A 22,689-nucleotide genomic window follows, 5' to 3' on the forward strand; every position below is an offset into this window, starting at 1 on the left:
CAATGTGATCTGGTGGTGTCGATGAACAAAACAAACTTTAATTTTAACTATTAATTAGATAATTTAATAAAGTTTGTTTGTTTTGTTTAACGACACCACTAGAACACATTGATTAATTAATCATCGGCTATTGGATGTCAAACATATGGTAATTCCGACTCGTAGTCATCAGAGGAAACCCGCTACATTTTTTCCTAATGCAGAAAGGGATTTTTTATTTGCATTTCCCCACAGACAGGAAAGCACATACCACGGCCTTTGTCCAGTTGTGGTGCACTGGTTGGAATGAGAAAAAACCTAATCAGCTAAATGCATCCACCGAGGTGGTTCGATCCTGCGACGCAAGCACCTCAAGCGAGCACTCAACCAACTGAGCTAAATCCCGCCCCCAGATCATTTAACAAGTCATCTAACAAGTCATCTAAAACATTTCATTACGTGGTAATTAAAATCTGTTAACGTCTTTACTCAATAAAACATTACCACACGTTTTGGAGATTCCGTATACTTGAGTCTATTTGCTCTGTCCCATGACTACCACCAATTAATGTTGTAGGTGCAATGTACTAAAAGGACGTGAACAAAAAATTGACAATATAATCGATTGATATACGATCAGTATTTAGTGGTATTTACCAGGTAATGACTGTTGACGCGCTAATCCACGTGTTACTTTCCTCGCGTCATACATCAATGTCTCGTGTTTCAGTCTATTTCAGTCCCCAAGGGCAACTGTACTGATTCACGGGTACACATTAATACCGAGAAACAGAATGGAAGAGAGCTTTTATAAAACTCATTTTAAAAGTTCACGAGGTGTGATTTTGAGATAAAAGAAGAGTTAGAGGTTTCAAACAACTAGGTTGTTTTAACGACGAACCCGTCTTCCGCAATGAAAATCGTATCTCTACATAAGGTAGAGCCGAAAGGGTATTTTCACAAAGCCGTGATTGTTTCCATGAATCGATGCCATGTGCCTCGTCAATATGAGGACTGCCACTCCTCGAGATGTCCTTTGCACGACGTTACACCCTTCTTGCGCCGCCTGCAGGAGGACTGCCATTCATATGACAGGTTTAATAAATCAAATCAGATCTCAGTGGAATATATACATAGCTGTGATGGCATGAACTCGTAAATTTCAAAATAATGATGATATTGGGTTTTCGCGAGAGGTTAGTATGACCACTGTCCATGTAATCTTACACAGTTAAATGTGGTTAGCTCTATTTGCCCACATTTTAGACTTAACGAATTTTGTAAAAAATCTTTTTAATTGTGATAAGACTTGAGACAGCTTACAAAGGACAAACGGAATATTGGTGTGTGTGTGTGAGAGAGAGAGAGAGAGAGAGAGAGAGAGAGAGAGAGAGAGAGAGAGAGAGAGAGAGAGAGAAGGATAATACTGGGACAGTTTGTCTGATTATTACTACAAAAGTTATTTTGAGAAAGTGGTTTAGGTGTCTACTTCCTCCTCAGATCTCCTGTGACGACAACTGTAATAGTTCCTGCCAGAGTATGTTTACTTGAACCACACTGCAAGCTGTCCTGATTAATACATACATAAATCATTAAAGCGATCTTTTTGTTCTTGATATCTGAATAAGATGAATATTTATATAAAAACATGCCTTCCAGTCGAACACAAAAAAACTAAGTGCCAAACATGCAATATACAGTATAACACATATCAAAGAATAACGTTAGCCATCAATGTTACATAGCGTTCGTTCGAATTCAAACGCCGAGTCCTGAAGTTTAAAGATCACAGTGCAGCAGGGAGGCGTCCGTCGCGGTTGTAGCGAAGTCATGACGATGACGACGTCAGTCGTTCACTGATCGGCTGTTGGCTGGAAGGCCCTGCGATTGGCGCCAGCAAGCAAGCCGATGCTCAAACCATTTCTGAAAACACAAAAAACCCTCATATATATTAATACCAGAAAGGTGAAAATCTAATATACGAAAAAGTAAAGTAAAGTTTGTTTTATTTAACGACGCCGCTAGAGCACATTGATTTTTTATCTTATCATCGACTATTGGACGTCAAACATATGGTCATTCTGACACTGTGTTTTTTTTAGAGGAAACCCGCTGTCGCCACATAGGCTACTCTTTTACGACTGGCAGCAAGGGATCTTTTATTTGCGCTTCCCACAGGCAGGATAGCACAAACCATGGCCTTTGTTGAACCAGTTATGGATCACTGGTCGGTGCAAGTGGTTTACACCTACCCATTGAGCCTTGCGGAGCACTCACTTCTAATATACGAATACGAATACAAAGGAAATGTTTTATTTAACGACGCACTCAACACATTTTATTTACGGTTATATGGTTAAGGACCACACAGATATTGAGAGAGGAAACCCGCTGTCGCCACTTCATGGGCTACTCTTTTCGATTACCAGCAAGGGATCTTTTATATGCATCATCCCACAGACAGGATAACACATCCCACGGCCTTTGATATACGAGTTGTGGTGCACTGGCTGGAACGAGAAATAACCCAGTGGGCCCACCGACGGGAATCGATCCCAGCGAGCGCCTTACCACTGAGATACGTCCAGCCCCAGTACGAATACGAATACGAATATGTTTATTTGGATTGCCTGTTATTTCACAGCGTGTACCAAACGTAAATACATTACAATGCATATACATAAATACACATCTAGTATATTAACATTAACGTTAAAAGTGAGCATAAAATTAAAATGACAAATAAATGGAATAAATGTTTTAATTTAAAGGGACTGTCCCGAGTTTATTTCCATTGTTAAGATGTTGCCGACTAACAGAGATGTTTATTGACTTTAAGTACATATTAAATATATTTCTCTGCTTAACATATCGGTGGCTGTATATTAAATGTGTTTCTGGTCGTTCTAACGTTTGTATTAGATCAGCCTACAATTTACTTCCTAATATACAACATAGTTTGACAGCCAATAGCCGATGTATTTTTCGTGCTGGGGTGTCGTTAAACATTCTTTCATTCATTCATTCATTCCTAATATACAAATGTATACATTTTTGTTTGTACGAAATTATTGGGAATCGAAATTCAGTTTGTGCTACTTATAAACAGCAGGACGACCAGAAACACGTTGAATATACAGACACTGATATTCTAAACAGGAATCTGTATTTAGTATGTGATTTTAGTTGTTACTAAATGTTATTAGAAACATCTTTCAATAACAGCAAACTCAGCATAGTCCCCTTAACACACTCCACACATTTTACTATACGGTTATATGGCGTCAGACATATGGTTAAGGACAACACAGATAATGAGAGAGGAAACCCGCTGTCGCCATGCCATGGGCTACTCTTTTTTTTATTATAAGCAATGGATATTTTATTCCAAATTCAGTCCACCTTCAACTCTGAACGACAAAACCATTAGCGTATTCAAAATGGAATCTTTACATAAGACAGCGTCCAACAAGGGCGTTCTGATAATGTGACTGTTCTCATTAATCACTCATTAATCACTGCCAGATGCTTTGTGTGTGTGTGTGTGTGTGTGTGTGTGTAATGTAATATTTGAGGAAGAATTTTTTGTTTATTTAACGACGTATGCTACACATTGTTGTCTACGGTGATATGGCATCAGACACATTGTTAAGAACCACATAGATATTTTTACCTACGGCAAATGAGCCTTACTTTGAGTACAGTAGATGTGGACACGTAAAACAGGCCATTCCTTCCTTCTCCAGGAAGCAGATAACCGTAACAGTATGGTAGCGTAAAATAGAGAACAATGCTAGGAGAAGTTGCCATATTAAATCAAAAGTTAGAAAGAATGCAGATGAAAGGTAAATCTATACAGTGGTAATTATTTTAAAACGAGGTCAACTACTTCTTTATCCTCTGGCGCCAGATGATGGCAGTATACACGAAAATCATCCATGATAACTCATAATTAACTATGACATACACAAAAATACTAAACGGGTGTCATATTTAATATTATAATTATGCTAGCATGTATACAAAAATATCCAAACAACAATCACTTGTGACTACCAAGTATTAACATTTCCCACCGACACTTCTTTGACACGGACTAGCTAATACTGGTAGGTCTATATACCTTGACCGTGGATATTCACTAGAGAGAGCTTTATTGTCGTTACACGAAGATGTAATCAGGCGTGTACCCATATTTTCCTACAATGCTGTTTTTGTTATAGCGAACATATTATCATATATAAGCGATCTATTGTGTATATGGCTGACAAGATTCGCAGGTGCGTGTGCAAGAGGGGTTCCGCAGTCGAAACGCCGCCCCCACTCCCCCGCTCAAAGCGAATTTTCTTATTATTAAAATATATTTTCAAGGGAAGCATGACTGAACCCTTCCCTTAGAAAGTTCGCTCAACACAGTATATAGACCCTTCCCTTAGAAAGTTCGCTCAACACAGTATATAGACCCTTCCCTTAGAAAGTTCGCACAACACAGTATATAGACCCTTCCCTTAGAAAGTTCGCTCAACACAGTATATAGACCCTTCCCTTAGAAAGTTCGCACAACACAGTATATAGACCCTTCCCTTAGAAAGTTCGCTCAACACAGTATATAGACCCTTCCCTTAGAAAGTTCGCTCAACACAGTATATAGACCCTTCCCTTAGAAAGTTCGCACAACACAGTATATAGACTCTTCCCTTAGAAAGTTCGCACAACACAGTATATAGACCCTTCCCTTAGAAGGTTCGCACAACACAGTATATAGACCCTTCCTGCATAAATTTCTATACAGGCGTCACATTCGGACACCTATCCATAAAATAGAATCTGTGATAGGTGCAACATCCAATTATAACAATGATTTCATCGACGCAAGGCTATGAATGGCCTACAGTGTTGAATTTCGGAAATAATAAAGTTATTTTAAAAGGAGGTTGCTAATACCCTTGCAAAACGAGTTGGCTTATTAGGATCAGTTATAAATATAATTATGTATATTTCCCACTTTAAGACAAAATCCAGTTCAGGCAACTCGGTACATTGACGTTTTTAACTCAGAATATATGACGGAAGCGGCAATGGGGAACCGGGCAGCAACTAGTAACCACCCCAGCTTTGAAAAGAACGAATTCGTCATCGAGTTGAAAAATCGAATTAATATATAGCATAGGTCTCCCTCTCCCTCTATTCACAGATAACTAGTTTTACTTTTTAAAATTTATTTTATTTATTACTGACTATAATGTTACGTAGTTCACAACAATTGTGAATTTTAATGTTTTGTTTGTTTGTTTTCGACCAAGTAATCATAAAAACAGTTAAAATTTACAAAGTTAACCCTAATAGTGACGGTATCATAAGCGAAAATCCCGACATCGTGTGAACAGATGACCATGTCGAAATCAGCGCAACATTATTGTATTTCAATTAATTTAAGAGATTTGGAAACTGCATTGAGCAACTACCTGAATTAAGAACATAACCACATCAGATATTCAGACATTCATAATACACGTAAGACAGTCGATTGATGTAACATGAAATTCATGTGTTACAGAACACCGTTACACAAAAATACTCCATAAGTAAAACTACAACATGCATCTTTAAAACTCTAATATATATATATATACGGGTATGGAATTCGTAATATAATATTTTAGGAAGCGTCTTTAAAAGTCCCATACCATGTACGGTTCTGAATTTATAATATAGAAGGCTCTATTTAGCATGCGTCTTTAAAAAATATGTTTAATGGGTCCGGGATTTGTAACATAATATTCAGCATCCGTCTTTAAATGACAATGTATGTGCAAAGAGATCCGGAGTTTGTAATATAATATTCAACTTCAGTGATATCCAATCTACGTCCATTTTACTGCATTCAGCATTTTGTATGTGATATCAGCTGATTAATATCTGGAGGATGAAAATTAAAGTACGACGACAGCAGCCCAGCGTTGGCGTCATGGTGAGCAAACACGGGACACAGCGTGTACTTTGGTAATTTATAGCACCACTGTCGTGAAGTAAGCAGTATAAATATCAGCTGCAGGCTTCTGTAATTCACTGCAATTTATTGCACCAAAGGTCACACACATAATAACACACGTATATATAATAGCGTGTGCAAACAGCAAATATCAATTTGAGATAACTCAACGAAATAAATTGGCAATGTGTTTTAAATATCTGATTTGTGCTCGAGGTCTTTGATGCTTGAATACTACTTGTCAAATAGTAGATTATAATCTTTATCACCCCCGCCCCTTCTCCATCAAAGTATTCTTGGGAATGATAATGAGTTGACGATGCATCAGGGTAGGAGTGACGTTCCTCTGTAAAACCTTCAACTTTAAAATGATAAAATGAAAGCCGAAATAAACGATTCTGAATGTATAACCATGATGTTTAAAACAATAACTTATTGTATATTTATTTATTTACAATACAGTATAGTGTATTAGCTTTAAGCCTTCCGGTTCACAGACATATATTTTATTTAAGAATTGTCCACAATTTCATATAGTAATTTCAAAATACAGTTATTTGTTTCTAAAAGTTTCAACCAGTACTTAACTATTTTTAGTTTTCGAACAATATACAAAGGAAGTCTTCCAAGTTTTGTTAGTACTACTACATTTGTTGTGCTTCGTTTAATATTCAAAATTGTTTTACAGAAATCCATATGAACTTTTTCAACACCATGAACGGGGTAAAAACCCCATACTTCATAACAATAATTAAAAACACTAGAAACATAGGTATCAAAGACATGTAGCTTCGTTTCCTTATCAAGTGATAACCTATTACATAATCCTAAAATATGCCACATACATTTTCCACCTTGAGATGCAATTACCCGCTGTGTTTTTGTAAATTCACCATTAAAATTTAATGATAAAACTAGTTATAACTATCGACCACTGCAATAAAATCATTATTATATATCCATTTTTCTTTGGCACATAATTTTCCACCGTTTCTAAACACAACAATTTTAGTTTTATCAGCATCGACATCAATATCCCATAAAGTGCTGTATGTATAAAGAGTAGCAATCATATTTTGAAGACCATCTACTGTCTCTGACAAAAGTACAGTATCATCGGCATACATTAAAAGACATAAAGAAATATCTTGTAAATACATAGGCTCACACAATCCCTTAATTAACTCATTCTCAAAATCATTTAAGTACATGGAAAATAAAAAGGGTGACAGTGCTTCTCCTTACATCAGTCCAACATTGCAATCAAATAGGTTTGAAAATATAGACTGAAACTTGACACATACTTTTAAACTTTCATACATTGATTTAATAATAGCATACTGTTTTCCAGTAATACCGGATCGTGCTAGTTTGTACAACAAGCTGTGTATATTTACACTATCAAATGCTTTACGGTAATCCACAAAACAACAATACAACTCTTTTTGTTTGCAAGAACTTTCAAAATGATAGCATGAAGAGCACAAATTGCATCAGTTGTGCCGTAACCAGGTTTAAAACCAAATTGTGCATCTGTCATAATGTTATTTTCATCTGACCATTTCAACCACCTATTATTTAAAACAGAAGTATTATCTTGTTGCTATCATCGCTGTTGTTATTGTTGTTGTTTGGGGATTATATTATATTCGCCCTATATAATAGATTCATTGATATTTTGTTGCTAAATATGGCAGTGTAACGTAATGCTGTAATCAAAATCTTATATTCAGCTATGTGTACATAGTGAAAAGGAGTGGGACTCCACAACTTGCATTGCTATTATTCAACCTCTTGTGTGTGTCTGAAGGACGTCCTGGCTACCCAGTTCAACCCGTATCCTTGAGAATAGTTTATAGCCATAAACATGTGCCTGTACGTTGTTAATGTGTAGCAAGGGGAGACACAGGACAAGCGAGAAGACACAATATACAAAAGTCGCATTCAAAATAAAGCCGACACCCGTCGTGCTACAAGCTTAGAGGTTTTGGTGAAATCATTCTGTTCGCACAGTGCACCGCCAGGGGTCTCCACTTTTATCCGATCATTCGCGATCGGTGTATTCTGCATACCCCAAGGTAAATTCACGGAAGATTAAGTCTCCAAACCGACTGAGTGATATTTAATCAGCAACGGGTCATGCCCAAACATACAGGCTATCTTAAAGTCATCAGACTTATTTAGTCACGGTGCGTAAACAAAATGAAAATAAAAATAATAACAGAAAAAAATATATATTTAGAAGTGGTATAAAAAGATAGCAGAGGTTTTCCCCATCTCCTCATCAGCTATTTAACTTTAGACGCACAAAATAGTCTGTAATGTCTCCCCAAACGTCTAACGTCATCCCTGGTTGCAGCAGAGCCTTCTGAAGACGCTTCTGGTAAACTTTTTTTTCCGTCAATATTCATTCTGAATGCGTTTATAAACAGTTGGTAAATATATATTAGCAACCGTTTGATAGGTTGAATGAAACGTCATCTCGGCACGTGATAACGCTGATTTTTCTCTGATTTACTCAGATCACGAAGACCAACCAGAGTGGACAGTAAGATTTGTTTGCAATCAGATTTGTTATTGGTGGTGTTCTGTTGTGATTATTTATAATTATCTTTGAGGTTTTTGGGGGGATTTTTTTTTCATTTAATTTTTTGTTTATATTCATTTATGGTTCAAACACAGTCTCTTAGGCCACACGTATGGGTTATCTAGGCTATTTTTTGTTGTTGAGAACATACATTACTGGTTAGTTGCTATTTGAGAGAGAGAGAGAGAGAGAGAGAGAGAGAGAGAGAGAGAGAGAGAGAGAGAGACAGAGAGAGAGACAGACAGACAGACAGACAGAGGGAGAGAGAGAGGTTGAGTTAGTTTGTTTTTGTTTATTAACATCAAACATTTGAGACTTTTGACATGTATCCACTAGTAAGGGATCTTTTATATGCACTTCCCCAAAGACAGGACAGCACATACCATGGTATTTGATATACCAGTCATGAGGCACTGATTAGGATGGGAGGTGGGAGGTGAAAATCAACCAGAGAATGGGTCCACCGAGGGTGTTCGATCCTACGACGTATTCACTTCAGACGAGACCACGTGATATCGTTTTAGTAATACAACCGGTAATGAGCTCTATTGTAATAGTTTCCATAAATAAATGGCCTTTAAAGTCATTCTTTTTAGACTTTATAATCAGATAAAAGATTGCCTTTCACGCGTTCTGACTACCATATTTATTTGTCGACTATTCCATCACTACTGAACAATCGCATGTCTCCACTTTGGAGAGACGTTTAATACAAAACGTCGACGCCATTTCCTTATCGTTGTTTACTTGCTGGACATTTTATGGATTCCGTTGTGGCGTGTCGTTGTTTTGATCACAGAGAACGGTCAATACTCCTCTTTTAAGGCTCCACCGTTAATGAAAGCCGTCTGCGTCTCATAAATCATTCCGCGTGGTCAGCGGGTGATAGTCCGCGAACAGGCCTGCGTGCTATTTATATATCCGCATTTATCACTGGTAAAAGATATGTATCAAACGTTGCTGTGACTCAAGTGTCAGATATGTAGAATATAACAGATTACGGTCACAGATATGTAGATTACAGCCACTTTATAGTAATAGTTGTAATTTATGTGAGTGGGCAGTCTCCAGTATTCAGTAATTTATGCAATAAACTTGTTCCAGTACAAATTAATGACGTGGTGTATTTGTAGTGCGGTGAGCATAACTGTTAATCACATACAGGACCAGTTATTTAACGACATTCCAGGACATTGTTTAATTGTCAGCTATGTGTTGTAACTGTGACACATGGTCTACAAGGCGATATTTGTTTTTAGAAAACAATAATTTATTGACGTTTGTATTAAAGGGACACACCCTAGTTACGGCTAGTTGTTAACCATTACGGCGTTGTTTTTCGCTATTAAACCCTTTTTTCACGAATAAAATTGCACTTTACTTACCGTTTATTATTTAGAATATACATTTCCATTCACCTAAAGTGTTTTTTGGTAATCCTGGTAATCCTAGTGTTTGTAATACCACAAAATGCATTTTTCGTATTTCTGAAAAACGGACGCACGTTTGAGAAAAAAACATTGAGCAGACAAGGTCTAATCTATTTTTAGACGGGATATTTCCATTTCAATGTCACAGACGTTGGTATACCACGTGACCGTTATCATTTTGGTTCGGTTTTCTCGTGCACGGTTCGCGCAATCAACAACCGATTTGTTGTTGTTCATTTGTGAGATTTTTCTTCACATTTCGTGAACATTTTCAGTAACAATAAAGTTCAGACAAGTAAGTATCTCAATACAAAACGTTACAAACCCTTAAAACCAATAATTTTGCTAAGTCCTACGATATCTGGAGAGGGGACACAACCAGGACAGAACAGTTGGAACATGTCCAGGAGAGGTGAAAAGAACGCACCCAAGTCTGTCAAATTTGTCGTTTGTAGATTAACCAAATTATAATTTATTTTCGCTGGATGGAACTAGGGTGTGCGGCTTTAAACTTTCTGATTGACCAACATGCGACGCCTATAGTATATTAAGGTCTCGTCTTACATTTTACAATTACTAATTTAACATGGCAGACAATATAGTAAAATTGGTTAAAAACAACAAGTAGACAGGTAGACAAGAAGTGAAGATTGTAGGTGGGGATTTGAGAGAGAGAGAGAGAGAGAGAGAGAGAGAGAGAGAGAGAGAGAGAGAGAGGGAAAGTGTGTGTGTGTGTGTGTGAGAGAGAGAGAGAGAAAGAGCGAGCGTGTGTGTTTGTATGTGTGTGTGTGTGAGAGAGAGAGAGAGAGAGAGAGAGAGAGAGAGAGAGAATGTGTGTGAGAGAAAGACAGAGAGAGAGATAGAGAGAATGTGTGTGTGTGTGTGTGTGTGTGTGTGTGAGAGAGAGAGAGAGAGAGAGAGAGAGAGAGAGAGAGAGAGGGAGAGAGAGAGATAGAGAGAATGTGTGTGTGTGTGTGTGAGAGAGAGAGCGCGTGTGTGTGTGTGAGAGAGAGAGAGAGAGAGAGAGAGAGAGAGAGAGAGAGAGAGAGAGAGAGAGTGTGTTATTGTCAGAAATTGTCAAATAAACTGTTGAATAATTTTGAATATCTCAACATTTTCTTGATCGTCGAAATCTGAGTTTCCAAGGCGAGAACTGTGACAATCGTGTGGTTACATTTTCAAGGCCCCGTTCCACGAAGCGATCTTAGCACTAAGATCACCTTAGTATATAAGGTAGCTATGCACTTAAGGTGATCTTAGGACTAAGATCGCTTTGTGGAACGGGGCCCAGGACTGTGTTTCATCTTTGTAACAGAACCCAGATCTGTATGAAACTGATTTTCCAGAATTGTAAGCAGAAGGGGACATCGTTTTTATACAGAACCGCAACTCAATTTTCAGCAAAAACGACGGTTGCTATTTAAAACATTAATTAAATCTCTTAAATGGTATGTGACCCCCCCCCCCCCCCCCCCCCCCCATTCTCTTGCAGGTAGATTAGATGTGATGTATCACATTGTATTGCTGTACTTCCTGGGTGTGTTGATACGCTGCTTATATCAGTTTTATTAGTAAACGTTAACATTATCGGCAATATGAATTGATTTAGTCTATTAGAACCAGCAGGAAAACGTTCATCAGACCAGTCAAACATTTCGCGGGTGTTACTGTTAGCTTCGCTCGCTGCGGCTGGATACGGACAGGGCAGATTTTAGTTCAACCATTTGCAAACGTTCTGAAGCGATGCAGCGATCATTAAAAGCAGGTTTGTAGCATTGGCCACAAGGAACGAATTCGACGGGCTGTGTGTGTGTGTGTGTGTGTGTGTGTGTGTGTGTGTGTGTGTGTGTGTGTGTGAGGGGGGGGGGGGTGATGGTAAAGCACTTACGGCGAAGAGTCCATTAGTGATATGAACTACATCACCTGGAAGACCATGTTAATGTAAGCTGAACAATGGTTCTATAGGAAATTTTGTATAGGTAGCCGCCACTTGTGGCAACAAGGTCCTTGGCGTGAATGTTTTTATTGGACATATGGTGTGTTGAAGGTGTATAACAATTTTTTTTTAACCTTAAAATCTTGTAGCATTTTCACCCAAGTAATTGTAAAACACCACACCACACAGCAATCGCATTTATAACAATTTTGCGTTCGTAAAATTATGTCTAGATCATTTGCTTGAGTTAACTGTTACTTCACAGAATCTCGCTTCCCTACTAATATAGTTGAAGTTAAGTCCGTTTCGTTTAACGATATCACTAGACATAGGCGTACGGGCTCCTATTTTTGTAGGGAGGAGTGGGGGGGGGGGGGGGGGGGGGGTGCAGATTGGTTTTTGCCCGAATTAAATAAAAATGCCCGAATCTAGATAACAACTTTTTTTCATATTAACATTACACCCCAAACGGCTATATAGTGTTGCAAACGAATCACTACGCATTTTCACATGAATTACAACCAATTTTGCGGGTACACAGGTGCAAGGGGGCACAGGCAATCAGAACGAGGGTCACCCGCGTGATTGTTTCCCTAGGGAATAAAGCCAAAGGTAAACATGCTCATTTTCTTTTCTTTTGGCGCTTAATGTTCACGGTTAGGCCGAAAGGAATATGATATGAAGATATGCCTAAAGTAAGTGCAGCCCGATTTGATCCTAGCTGGTTAGCCCTTAGAAGTGCTCTTGTTTTCAGTCCTAATAAGGACTTTTGTTTGGAGTTGGCAGGTGTGTTTGTGTGATCCCTCTTGTCTCTGGCTTGTTTTTGGTTACTTGGAAGTCTAAATGCATTACATTATATAATAGGCCTATTTCAACAGTAATTGTGAGCAACCAGTCTACTAATGACCTATTTGTAAATAAGTTAAGCAGTGAATAAATAGAGATGAAACACTGAGCAGACTAAACGGCGCGACTAAATGGTTTGTGATGAAACCGTTTCCTAAATAAAAATGACTTCATGGGGTTGAAACAGATTCGATGGACGAGCAAAAATGCCATTAGCTGGATAAAAGAGAATGAATCATAGTAGACATACTAAACACGACCACGCATAATTAATTTGTGAGGGAAACGTGCTACTGCCCCATTTCCCACCCACTCAAGTCTCAACCATAGTCAACCAATGAATCAATAGAAATCTAAAACACACACATAACGTCCATATAGTTTTGGCTCATGTTTTATCGTCTCTATTTTACTTTGTTTCATTTGTTTTCCTTTTCTTTCTTTCTTTCATTATTTGTTTCACTGTTTAATTATTCATTTAATTATTTATTTAATTATTTATTTATTTTTCACTTTACACTTTGCATTTAAATTTTGCTTTGCATTCTAATATAAAGTTTGGTTTGTTTAACGACACTACTAGAGCACATTGATTTATTAATCATCGGCTATAGGATGTCAAACATTTGGTAATTATGACTCGTAGTCATCACAGGAAAGCCGCTACATTTTCCCATTAGTAGCAAGGGATATTTTATATGCACTTTCCCGCAGACAGAAAAGTGCATTCTAATATATTACAGTGGCAAAAATAACTATTTAACAGTAGCATAGAATACTAAAAGTGTATTTTCGTTTACACATATAGTATGTGTCCTCAAACATGTCTTTAAATAGATGACACATAAAAGCCACTGCAAACAGTACATGATAAACGCACACAGCTATCAAAGGCTTTCAAGTGGTGATGTACATGTTCGTGTGTCTTAGCTCAGGTAAGGACCTGGTCGCGTCCTAGTTCCACTCGTTTGTGGAGACGAACAAAGGCAGGTAAAACGTCAACTAGCCGTGTGTGTACGTTTATATCGGACCTGTATACTCTATATAAAGGCCACCCGTGTTCCGTGTTTTGTAAAACAAATTTAGAAAAAGAAAGAAAGAAAGAAAGAAAAAGAAGACATTTGACACCCACTAGCCGATGTGTATTGTTGTGCTGGGGTGTCTTTCTTTAAAAGTAGATATTATTCAAATCAAAACACTTGATACATCTATGTAAATTAAATCTGAGAGAGTTTGACCATTTAACAATACATATTATAATCAAATAAATCAAGCACTACATATAAATACTGAATTACATAGCATATCGAAATAATACCATGTTAATTTGCCAACACTGGAACTGATCTCAAGTTAATCTCGTTGTCTGTAAGCATTACAAAAAGACGTCTGTATGTGAGTACTTTATTAAGCTACAATTCCTGAATCTAATCTACACGATAGACATAGCGCGCGTCTTCTAGTGTATGCTGGCCTTGAACGACAGATCCAACAAATTGGCCAGTGTTGCTCGTTTGTGTATCAAACAATACCAGTATTCATGGCATAGCGTGCCTGTCTCTTTCTACAGCAAGCTGTAAGCATGAATAAACAAAGCACACGTACTGCTATCTCTTATAAACATAAACATAGACTTTTGTTCTGGGAACAAATTGTCTTGGTGCGTGTTAGGGGCGGAATTTAGCTCAGTCGGTTGAGTGCTCACCTGAGGTGTTTGCGTTGCATGATCGAATCACTTCAGTAGATCCATTCATTTGATTGGGGTTTTTTTTGTTTTTGTTCCAGCCAGTGCACCACAACTGGTCAAAGGCCGTGGTATGTGCTTTCCTGTCTGTGGAAAAGTGCATATAAAAGATCCCTTGCTGCATGAAGAAAAATGTAGCGGGTTTCCTCTGATGACTACGAGTCAGAATTACCAAGTGTTTGACATCTAAGACTAATAGCCGATGATTAATTAATCAATGTGCTCCATTTTCAAATGAAGTGTGCGTGAATATGTGGATGGCAATCATGCACACTTTTATACCCATAGTGAGAACGCATGGCACGGGCACAACATACAGAATTTCAGACATGGGTGCGTTAAGACAACCCATTTTTTGAGGTGATAGTAGGTACATGTGTTTGCATAACTTTTACCACTTTGTTGTAGCCTATAACCGAAAGTACCATTACTCATATTGAAATCCAAATGATACTTAGGAAACCTCACTCTGGGCCTAATCCACGAAGGCCACACATTCCTACTTTCATAATTAGTGTACACACACTAGTGTATAAAACTTTTTTTTCATACTACATATATCCTCTAGTCCAAAAATAAAAGCAGTGAAAATGGAAATCACCGCTCTTCCAGCTGAACAACTTGAACTACAAAGAGGATTATTCTCGTCACACAGCTCGATACAATCGTCAACAACAAAAGAAAAAACATGGATGCACTCGCCGACTCGGTACCTGTCTAGCTGAAGACAGCGCTGTCACAGACCATTACACGCCATGCAATACACATGCACGTGTTCACAAGCTAGGTACATGCAGTTTTACATTAACCTCTTTCCGACAGTCCTCCCATTCCAACCGGCCCTACATTAGTTAAAGGCTCAACTATACTGACCAACAAAAGAAACGCAAATTTGTATTTTGGTCTTTTTAAAATTTGTTATAAAGATCCAGATCTGTTTTGAATCCCATTAGTTTTTGTGTCTATATAAATTAACAATATCTTTTGAACATTTTAGGCTAATTTTGTCACTTTGTTTTAATGATATCATGAAGAAAAATATATCTATTTTATATTTGCGAATATTTTTTCCCCCCAGTATATTATGTGTGCGTGATGCTGGCTGTGAGAACGTGCTTGTTTGTAAAACAAAACTTGCTGCTAATTATGTTTTGATTAAGCCATTGGGTCCAAGGTTGGTAAATGTCGGGTCCCCATCCCAGTGCGTGCTCTCTCTCTCTCTCTCTCTCTCTCTCTCTCTCTAACCCTCTCTCTCTCTCTCTCTAACTCTCTCTAACCCTCCCTCCCTCTCTCTCTCTCTCTCTCTCTCTCTCTCTCTCTCTCTAACCCTCCCCCCTCTCTCTCTCTCTCTCTCTCTCTCTCTCTCTCTCTCTCTCTCTCTGTCTGTCTGTCTCTCTCTCTCTCTCTCTCTCTCTCTCTCTCTCTCTCTCTCTCTCTCTGTCTGTCTGTCTGTCTCTCTCTCTCCCTCTGTCTGTCTGTCTGTCTGTCTGTCTGTCTGTCTCTCTCTCTCTCTCTCTCTCTCTCTCTCTCTCTCTCTGTATGTCTGTCTGTCTGTCTCTCTCTCTGTCTCTCTCTCTCTGTCTGTATGTCTGTATGTCTGTCTGTCTGCCTGTCTCTCTCTCTCTCACTCTCTCTCTCTGTCTGTATGTCTGTATGTCTCTCTCACTCTCTCTCTCTCTCTGTCTGTATGTCTGTATGTCTCTCTCTCTCTTTCTCTCTCTCTCGCTCTCTCTCTCTCTCTCTCTCTCTCTCTCTCTCTCTCTCTCTGTGTCTCTGTCTGTCTCTCTGTCTGTCTGTCTCTCTCTGTCTGTCTGTCTCTCTCTCTCTCTCTCTCTCTCTCTCTCTCTCTCTCTCTCTCTCTCTCTGTCTGTCTGTGTCTCTCTCTCTCTCTCTCTCTCTCTCTCTCTCTCTCTCTCTCATAAATATGTGCTGAGGTGTTTTTAGAAATGTACCTTTCCTTGCTTCCCATGGTGATTGTATTGTACAACTATCCCACATTTATCTCGCACTAACACAAATTTCTGTAGAACTAGTACTGTGTGCTTGAACCTCAGCTGCATATAACTACGGAAATAATTTTGTAAACACATGTAGATTTAAAACGTTGTTTGTGTGGCGGAAGCAGCTTTGTTCTCTGACACTCCAGACCATGTATCACAATGGTTTTTGTTTCATACCGAATAGCGGCTTTAGAGTGGGTGCTTATATCTCGGCTGTTATTACACATTTCTTTCACATCTTTTGATATTATTTTAAACTCAGATAATTTTAGTTACATTAAAGCTTTGCGTACTTGTTGATGTATTCCTATTATTGTGATTATTTGTTTTTAGGTCACACTGAAATAAAGAATGCATCTACATGCCTGTTTGCCACTTTTCAAGGGGATTGGACTATGGTGATCTGCCCCCCACCCCCGTAAAAATAAAGTACCATTTTTTTTTCATCAACAATTTGTTTACAATTTTCAATTGTTTAACATCCAATAGACGGCTATTAATATAGCGTTTATGGTGTCGTTAGACAAAATAAACTTCACTAACACTAAAATACAATCTAACAAGTTCACTCAATTTCTGTGGGGTTTTGTTGCTGTTGTTTTTGTGTTTGTGTTTGCTTTTGTTGATGTGTTGTGTTGTTTTGTTTTGTTGTTGAATGTGTTCGTTTGTTTATTTATTTGTTTAAATAAGTATATAATATAAGATAGATAGATAGCTATAGATATAGATATTTCACTAATTTCACTAAAGTGTGAGTATAAACGTATATATATATATCTATATCTATATCTATATACATACATATATATATATATATATATATATATATATATATATATATATACGTTCATACTCACACATTAGTGAAATATATATAAATATATAGATAGATAGATAGATATATTAATAACCGGGCATGGTAATTTTAACCGGCATAAACCCCAGTATTTCGACCCCTGCTGATGACTCTTCAGACATTAAACATTATTACTCCCCGCCCACGCATGTGTCTGCTCATTTATGAACCTAATAAGATGTCGTGAAAAGAGTGGGAGGAGCGGGGGGGGGGGGGGAGGGAAGGGGGAAGAAGGAGGGGAGGAGGAGGGAGGATGGGGAGGAGCGGGGGGGGGGGGGAGAGTAGGAAATTAATCAAGAGAGTCGTTCCAACGACCTGGAATGAGTAGCGGCCTCGGAATCGCACATAAAACCATTACATGACTTTAATATAATTTTATTTTATTAAACGCTGCTGTATAGATATGTAAAACAAACAACCCACTCAGCTTCCTGTGTAAATAACAATAGACTGACATATACACCGTGTCGGCGATGCCAGCGATTCATGTCGCCATTGTTCTATATCAGTGGGGTATTCTCACTCCGATTATATTCCATTGTAAACATGGCTGCGCTTTATGCACGTCATTGCCTTTGACAGTTTATTAAAGTGAACGCTTCACTGTCTCCAGCTGTGATAATGCGTCGAGTCAGTGACAAATCGATTTCTGACACTTTCGTTCAACAAAAGACTCGAGAACAACCTTCTGTTGCCCTTTTTCGTGCATGCTAGTGCATGTTGCGGTCAATAATTCGTGTGAGATTTCGCTGTGTTTACATTGGAATATGAAACAAAGCATTTGCAAGTTATATTTAAGTTATTTTGGTCTAAGACGATGCTTTTTGTAGAGTGTATCCTGAGGAAAACCTGTCTACTTGGACAAACTTTAACCATGAAGGATTAATATGCCAAAATAACTAAATTAGAAAGATAGACAGACAGACAGACAGACAGATAGATAGATAAAATAGATGAATGGATGGATAAAATAAGAAATGAACAATACATAAAACTGTAGGTTCAGAAACACCTAACAGTGGAACGTTGCTACAGGGGCGGGGGCGGAAATGGATATTTCAAGCTTTAAAAACTTGAAAGTCCGTGGTTGACAAGCATACTCCTGGAAACGTAAGCACGAATACGGTTCCAAGCCATGCAGGTACAATGTAGTTTGTTTACATCGGAGACATTTCAGTGCACTACATGTTTTGATTACACAGATCTCACATAATGCTCCAAGGAGACTCAAACTGCACTATTTATCATAATATGTGAATGTCTGCTATTTTGTTATATAATAATAATACATACAACTGACCATGTTAAACATAACGGGCACCTTGCATAAAACACCAATCTGTCTATAATGGGTACCTTAGATAATTACTTTTTTATGCAAATAATGCGTACCTTTCACTTTTGAACAACGACCATTTTTTTGTAAAAAGACATATTTTGTATGACCCTTCTGCGACTTTAAAGTCAAATGTAAAGTTCATTTTAAAAAATCCTTTGCTGCTAAGTATTACAAAATGTTTCACATTCAATATCTATGATTAATTAATAAATGTGTTCTAATGGTGTCCCTGAAGAAAAGAAACCTGTCTGTCTTTCTGTCTCTCTGTCTCTCTCTCTCTCTCTACCTCCCTCTCTCACTCTCATTCTCTCTCTCTACCTCCCTCTCTTACTCTCATTCTCTCTCTCTCTCTCTCTCTCCTCTCTCTCTCTCTCTACCCCCCTCTCTCACTCATTCTCTCTCGCTCTCTCTCGTGTGTGTGTGTGTGTGTGTGTGTTTGCTTTTGTTTATTTGTTTTGTTTGTTTTATCAACATGGAAACAAAATATATATCACAATACTGATCATGTTTACCTTGGTGTCTTGTTCTGAAATTCCCACCTCCGCAGATATTATGCATATTTCCAGCTCGGACGGGTTTCGGTTCTGTTTGAAATTCACCTCCAACTTCCTCATTTGTTCCATGCTGATTTTCGGCAGAAGGTGTGCCGGGGTGAGGTGCGCCTGGATACCCGAGTTATCAGCCATGTCGATCGCCACGGTCTCCATCGATCACCTGCAGCTCACGGCTCCCATATGGAACTAACATGAGACGAACATCTATACGATTCGACTAGAAGCACACACATCCACGCACACACACTCGCACACACCCGCTGTCCACTTCGAAGAGACTCGTATCACCAATATATACTCTGTGTTTTATTTCCTCGTTCTCCAGCTATGTCACCGTATATAAAGAATAACACACCTCTCCGGTCGGGGCTGGGTAAAGCCGGAAAAAAAGAAAAAAGAAAAAAAAAGAAAAAGAAAATCCTTTTATCCTATGTAGCTGCTATGGTTCACCAGACAAATCAGCTACTGCTTGTTATAGGTGTGTGTGTGTGTGTGTACGAAATGACAGCTCAGTATTATTGAGGCCTCCACACTTGGCTTATACACAAGTGTATATAAACATGGATATGTATATACTTAGATATGTATCCAGTACTTGGCACTTTGCCCCGTTCTGGCTAGCGCTCTTGGACTGCGACACCCGGTAGTGGCCTATTTTCTGTACAGTTTTTCGTGTTGACTTTTAATGCCGACTTTTTTTTTCACCTCTCTCTTTTTTGTCTCTTTCCTCTTTTTTTTCACCTTTTTTTTATTTATTTATTTTTATTTTTTTATTTTTTTTGTGTATTAAGAACTCTGTTGACAATTGTTGGACAAATTGTCGATAGTAAACATAAATCACACTGGTCGAGCGAATGTAAGTTAAATAAAGCAGATGCTAGTAGTAAGCCTGTATTTCTTAATCCAGCCCTATTTTCTTCAGTGTTTCGTGTCGAATTTTAATGCATTTTTTCCACCTCTCTCTTTCTTTCGTTTTTTCTTTTTTCCTTTTTATGTTCCTTTTTTTGTTCTTTTCTTTTTTCTTCTTCTCTCTTCTCTTTTTTCTTTCTTTTTATTTTGTTTGCGATATTAAGAACTATGTTGACAGTTGATTAGTAAACATAAATCACACTGGTTGAGCGAATGTAAGTTAAATAAAGCAGATGATAGTAGTAGGCTGTATTTCTTAATCCAACCCTATTTTCTTCTGTTTCGTGTTGACTTTTAATGCAATTTTTTTTTTCGGTTCACCTCTTCCTTTTTTTCTTTTTTCCGTTTAATTTTCCTTATTGGTTTTCTTTCTTTCTTTCTTGCTTTCTTTCTTCACTCTTCTTTTTTTTTTTCGGTATTAAGAACTGTGTTGACTGTGTTGACAGTTGTTGGACAAATTGTCGACAGTAAACATAAATCACACTGGTGGAGCGAATGCAAGTTAAATAAAGCAGACGATAACAGTGGGCTGTGTTTGTTAGTCCATGCTTTGCTGTCAAAAGAGATATCTCTGACCGGGGCCTTAATGAAACGCCGGGATATCACGCTGCGGTGTGCCTTTAATTCAAGCGGCCTCTCTCCGTCTCTCTTTCTATCGCCAACTTATTAACGAATATTAACGCATCGATCCTAATGAGTTTTAAAACCCAGGTCGCAGACAAAGCTAGGCTATAATTGTCGACATGGTCACGTGGTGGCTAATATCGATCAGCTGTTGTGTATTCGTGGCAGCTGGGTACGTAATGACGTGATGATACGCAGGTTTATGTCGCTGGGTGTGCGTGTACTGCACCACGCTACCGGTGACAATTAACATTGGTTTTGTTTATCGACACCACAAGAGCACATTAGTTTATTAATTATCGGCGATTGGATGTGAAACATTTGATAATTCTGACATATATAAATAGGCCTAGAGCAAACCCACTACATTTTTCATTAGCGCTAAGCAACCACGGATATTTTATATGCACTTCCCCACAGTATTTTTAATGATTTAAATGTACCAAATTATTTCATTATTTGTGCCTGAGTAAGTTTTGATCTGAAGAGAAAAGAAAGAAAGAAAGAAAGAAAGATAGAAGAAAGAAAGAAAGGAAGAAAAAACCGAAGAGGAGGAAGAAAGATGAGAATGCAAAGAAAAGAAGAAAAAAGAATAAATAAATGAATGAGTAGAAATACTGATAAGAAAAATGAGTACAGTTAGCAGACAGACGTTTAATGAATTTGTGTGTTTTGTTTGTTGTTTTTTGATGGAGTAGAAATACTGATAAGAAAAATGAGTACAGTTAGCAGACAGACGTTTAATGAATTTGTGTATTTTGTTTTCCTTTTTGCAAATAAAAAGATCAAGCCACTTGCCCCAGCTGTCATTAAATTGTTCCCAATTTTTAAAATAAATGTATTTCTCTATTTCAAATTTCCTTTTTAAAATAACTTTTAGGCTGTAGTATTAATACATAAATTTCTTTTAAGTATTTTCATGGTGTATATATAATATTTAATACTAATTGTTAACCAGATTACTGTTTTAACCAAATCAGTGTCTAACATTCCAAAGATAACTACATTTTTTTCAAGTGAAGTGTGAACTCCTATTTTGTTAAATATCCAATTTTTTTTACAGCTATCCAAAGCTTATCCCTCATTGTTTCAAGACATATTTTCATATACTTACCTTTCGTGACACCAAATAGCCGATGTGTATTTTTGTGCTGGGGTGTCATTAAACCATTCATTCATTCATTCATTTATTCTTTCTTTCAAAACATACTTTGGTTTGACTTCAATATCAGAGATGGTGGGGTCTAGCTCGAAGAGGTATACGTTTTCAGCTATTACACTGAACTTCAAAAAGTGAAGCCCAGTAGTATTTACTTTAGCGCTCGCTTGATTCGCGATCGGTTTGGGATCGATCCCCGTCGGTGGGCCCATTGGGCTATTTCTCGTTCCAGCAAGTACACTTACGACTGGTAAATCAAAGGCAGTGGTATGTGCAATCCTGTCTGTGGAATGGTGCATATACAAAATCCCTTACAACCAATGGAAAAATGTAGCGGACTACCTCTCCAAGACCATTTGACAAAATTATCAAATGTTTGACACCCAATAACTGATGATTAATAAATCAATGTGCTCTAGTGGTGTCGGTAAACAAAACAAACTAACTTTAAAAAAGTGAGATTTAAAAAAATTAATAACCCTATATTATATTACAGTAATAAAGGCATATGTTGCGTAGAAAAAAAAAGTTTGTTTTGTTTAACAACATCACTAGAGCACATTGGTTAATAAGTCATAAGCTATGGGATGTCAGACGTGGTAATTCTGACTCGTATTCATAAGGGGGGGGGGGCTGGGGCGGGATTTAGCTCAATCGGTTGAGTGCTTGCTTGAGGTGCTTGCGTCGCAGGATCGAACCACCTCGGTGGATCCATTCAACTGATTGGATTTTTT

General features: G+C 37.9%; 1 protein-coding gene across 1 annotated transcript; it reads right to left on the reverse strand.

Moving 5' to 3' along the window:
- Nucleotides 1-265: 265 nt before the first annotated feature.
- On the reverse strand, nt 266-21,164 carry LOC121384592 (homeodomain-only protein-like). Its single transcript, XM_041515049.1, has 2 exons — nt 19,222-21,164; nt 266-1,902 (listed from the first exon to the last, which is right to left on the reverse strand). Exons 1-2 carry the CDS (start codon nt 19,414-19,416, stop codon nt 1,825-1,827), a joined length of 273 nt encoding a protein of 90 aa, XP_041370983.1. The 5' UTR covers nt 19,417-21,164; the 3' UTR covers nt 266-1,824.
- Nucleotides 21,165-22,689: the final 1,525 nt, after the last annotated feature.

The sequence above is a fragment of the Gigantopelta aegis genome, chromosome 10 (assembly GCF_016097555.1).
Source record: "Gigantopelta aegis isolate Gae_Host chromosome 10, Gae_host_genome, whole genome shotgun sequence".
NCBI lineage: Eukaryota > Metazoa > Mollusca > Gastropoda > Neomphalida > Peltospiridae > Gigantopelta > Gigantopelta aegis.

Bases quoted from the DNA above. Each gene is read 5' to 3' on its own strand.
- LOC121384592 (XM_041515049.1), bottom strand. From the start codon at position 19,416: ATGGAGACCGTGGCGATCGACATGGCTGATAACTCGGGTATCCAGGCG. The intron at 1,903-19,221 runs GTAAACATGATC...TTGTGTTTTCAG, and splicing joins TTTCAGAACAAGACACCAAG to AAATGGTTTGAGCATCGGCT.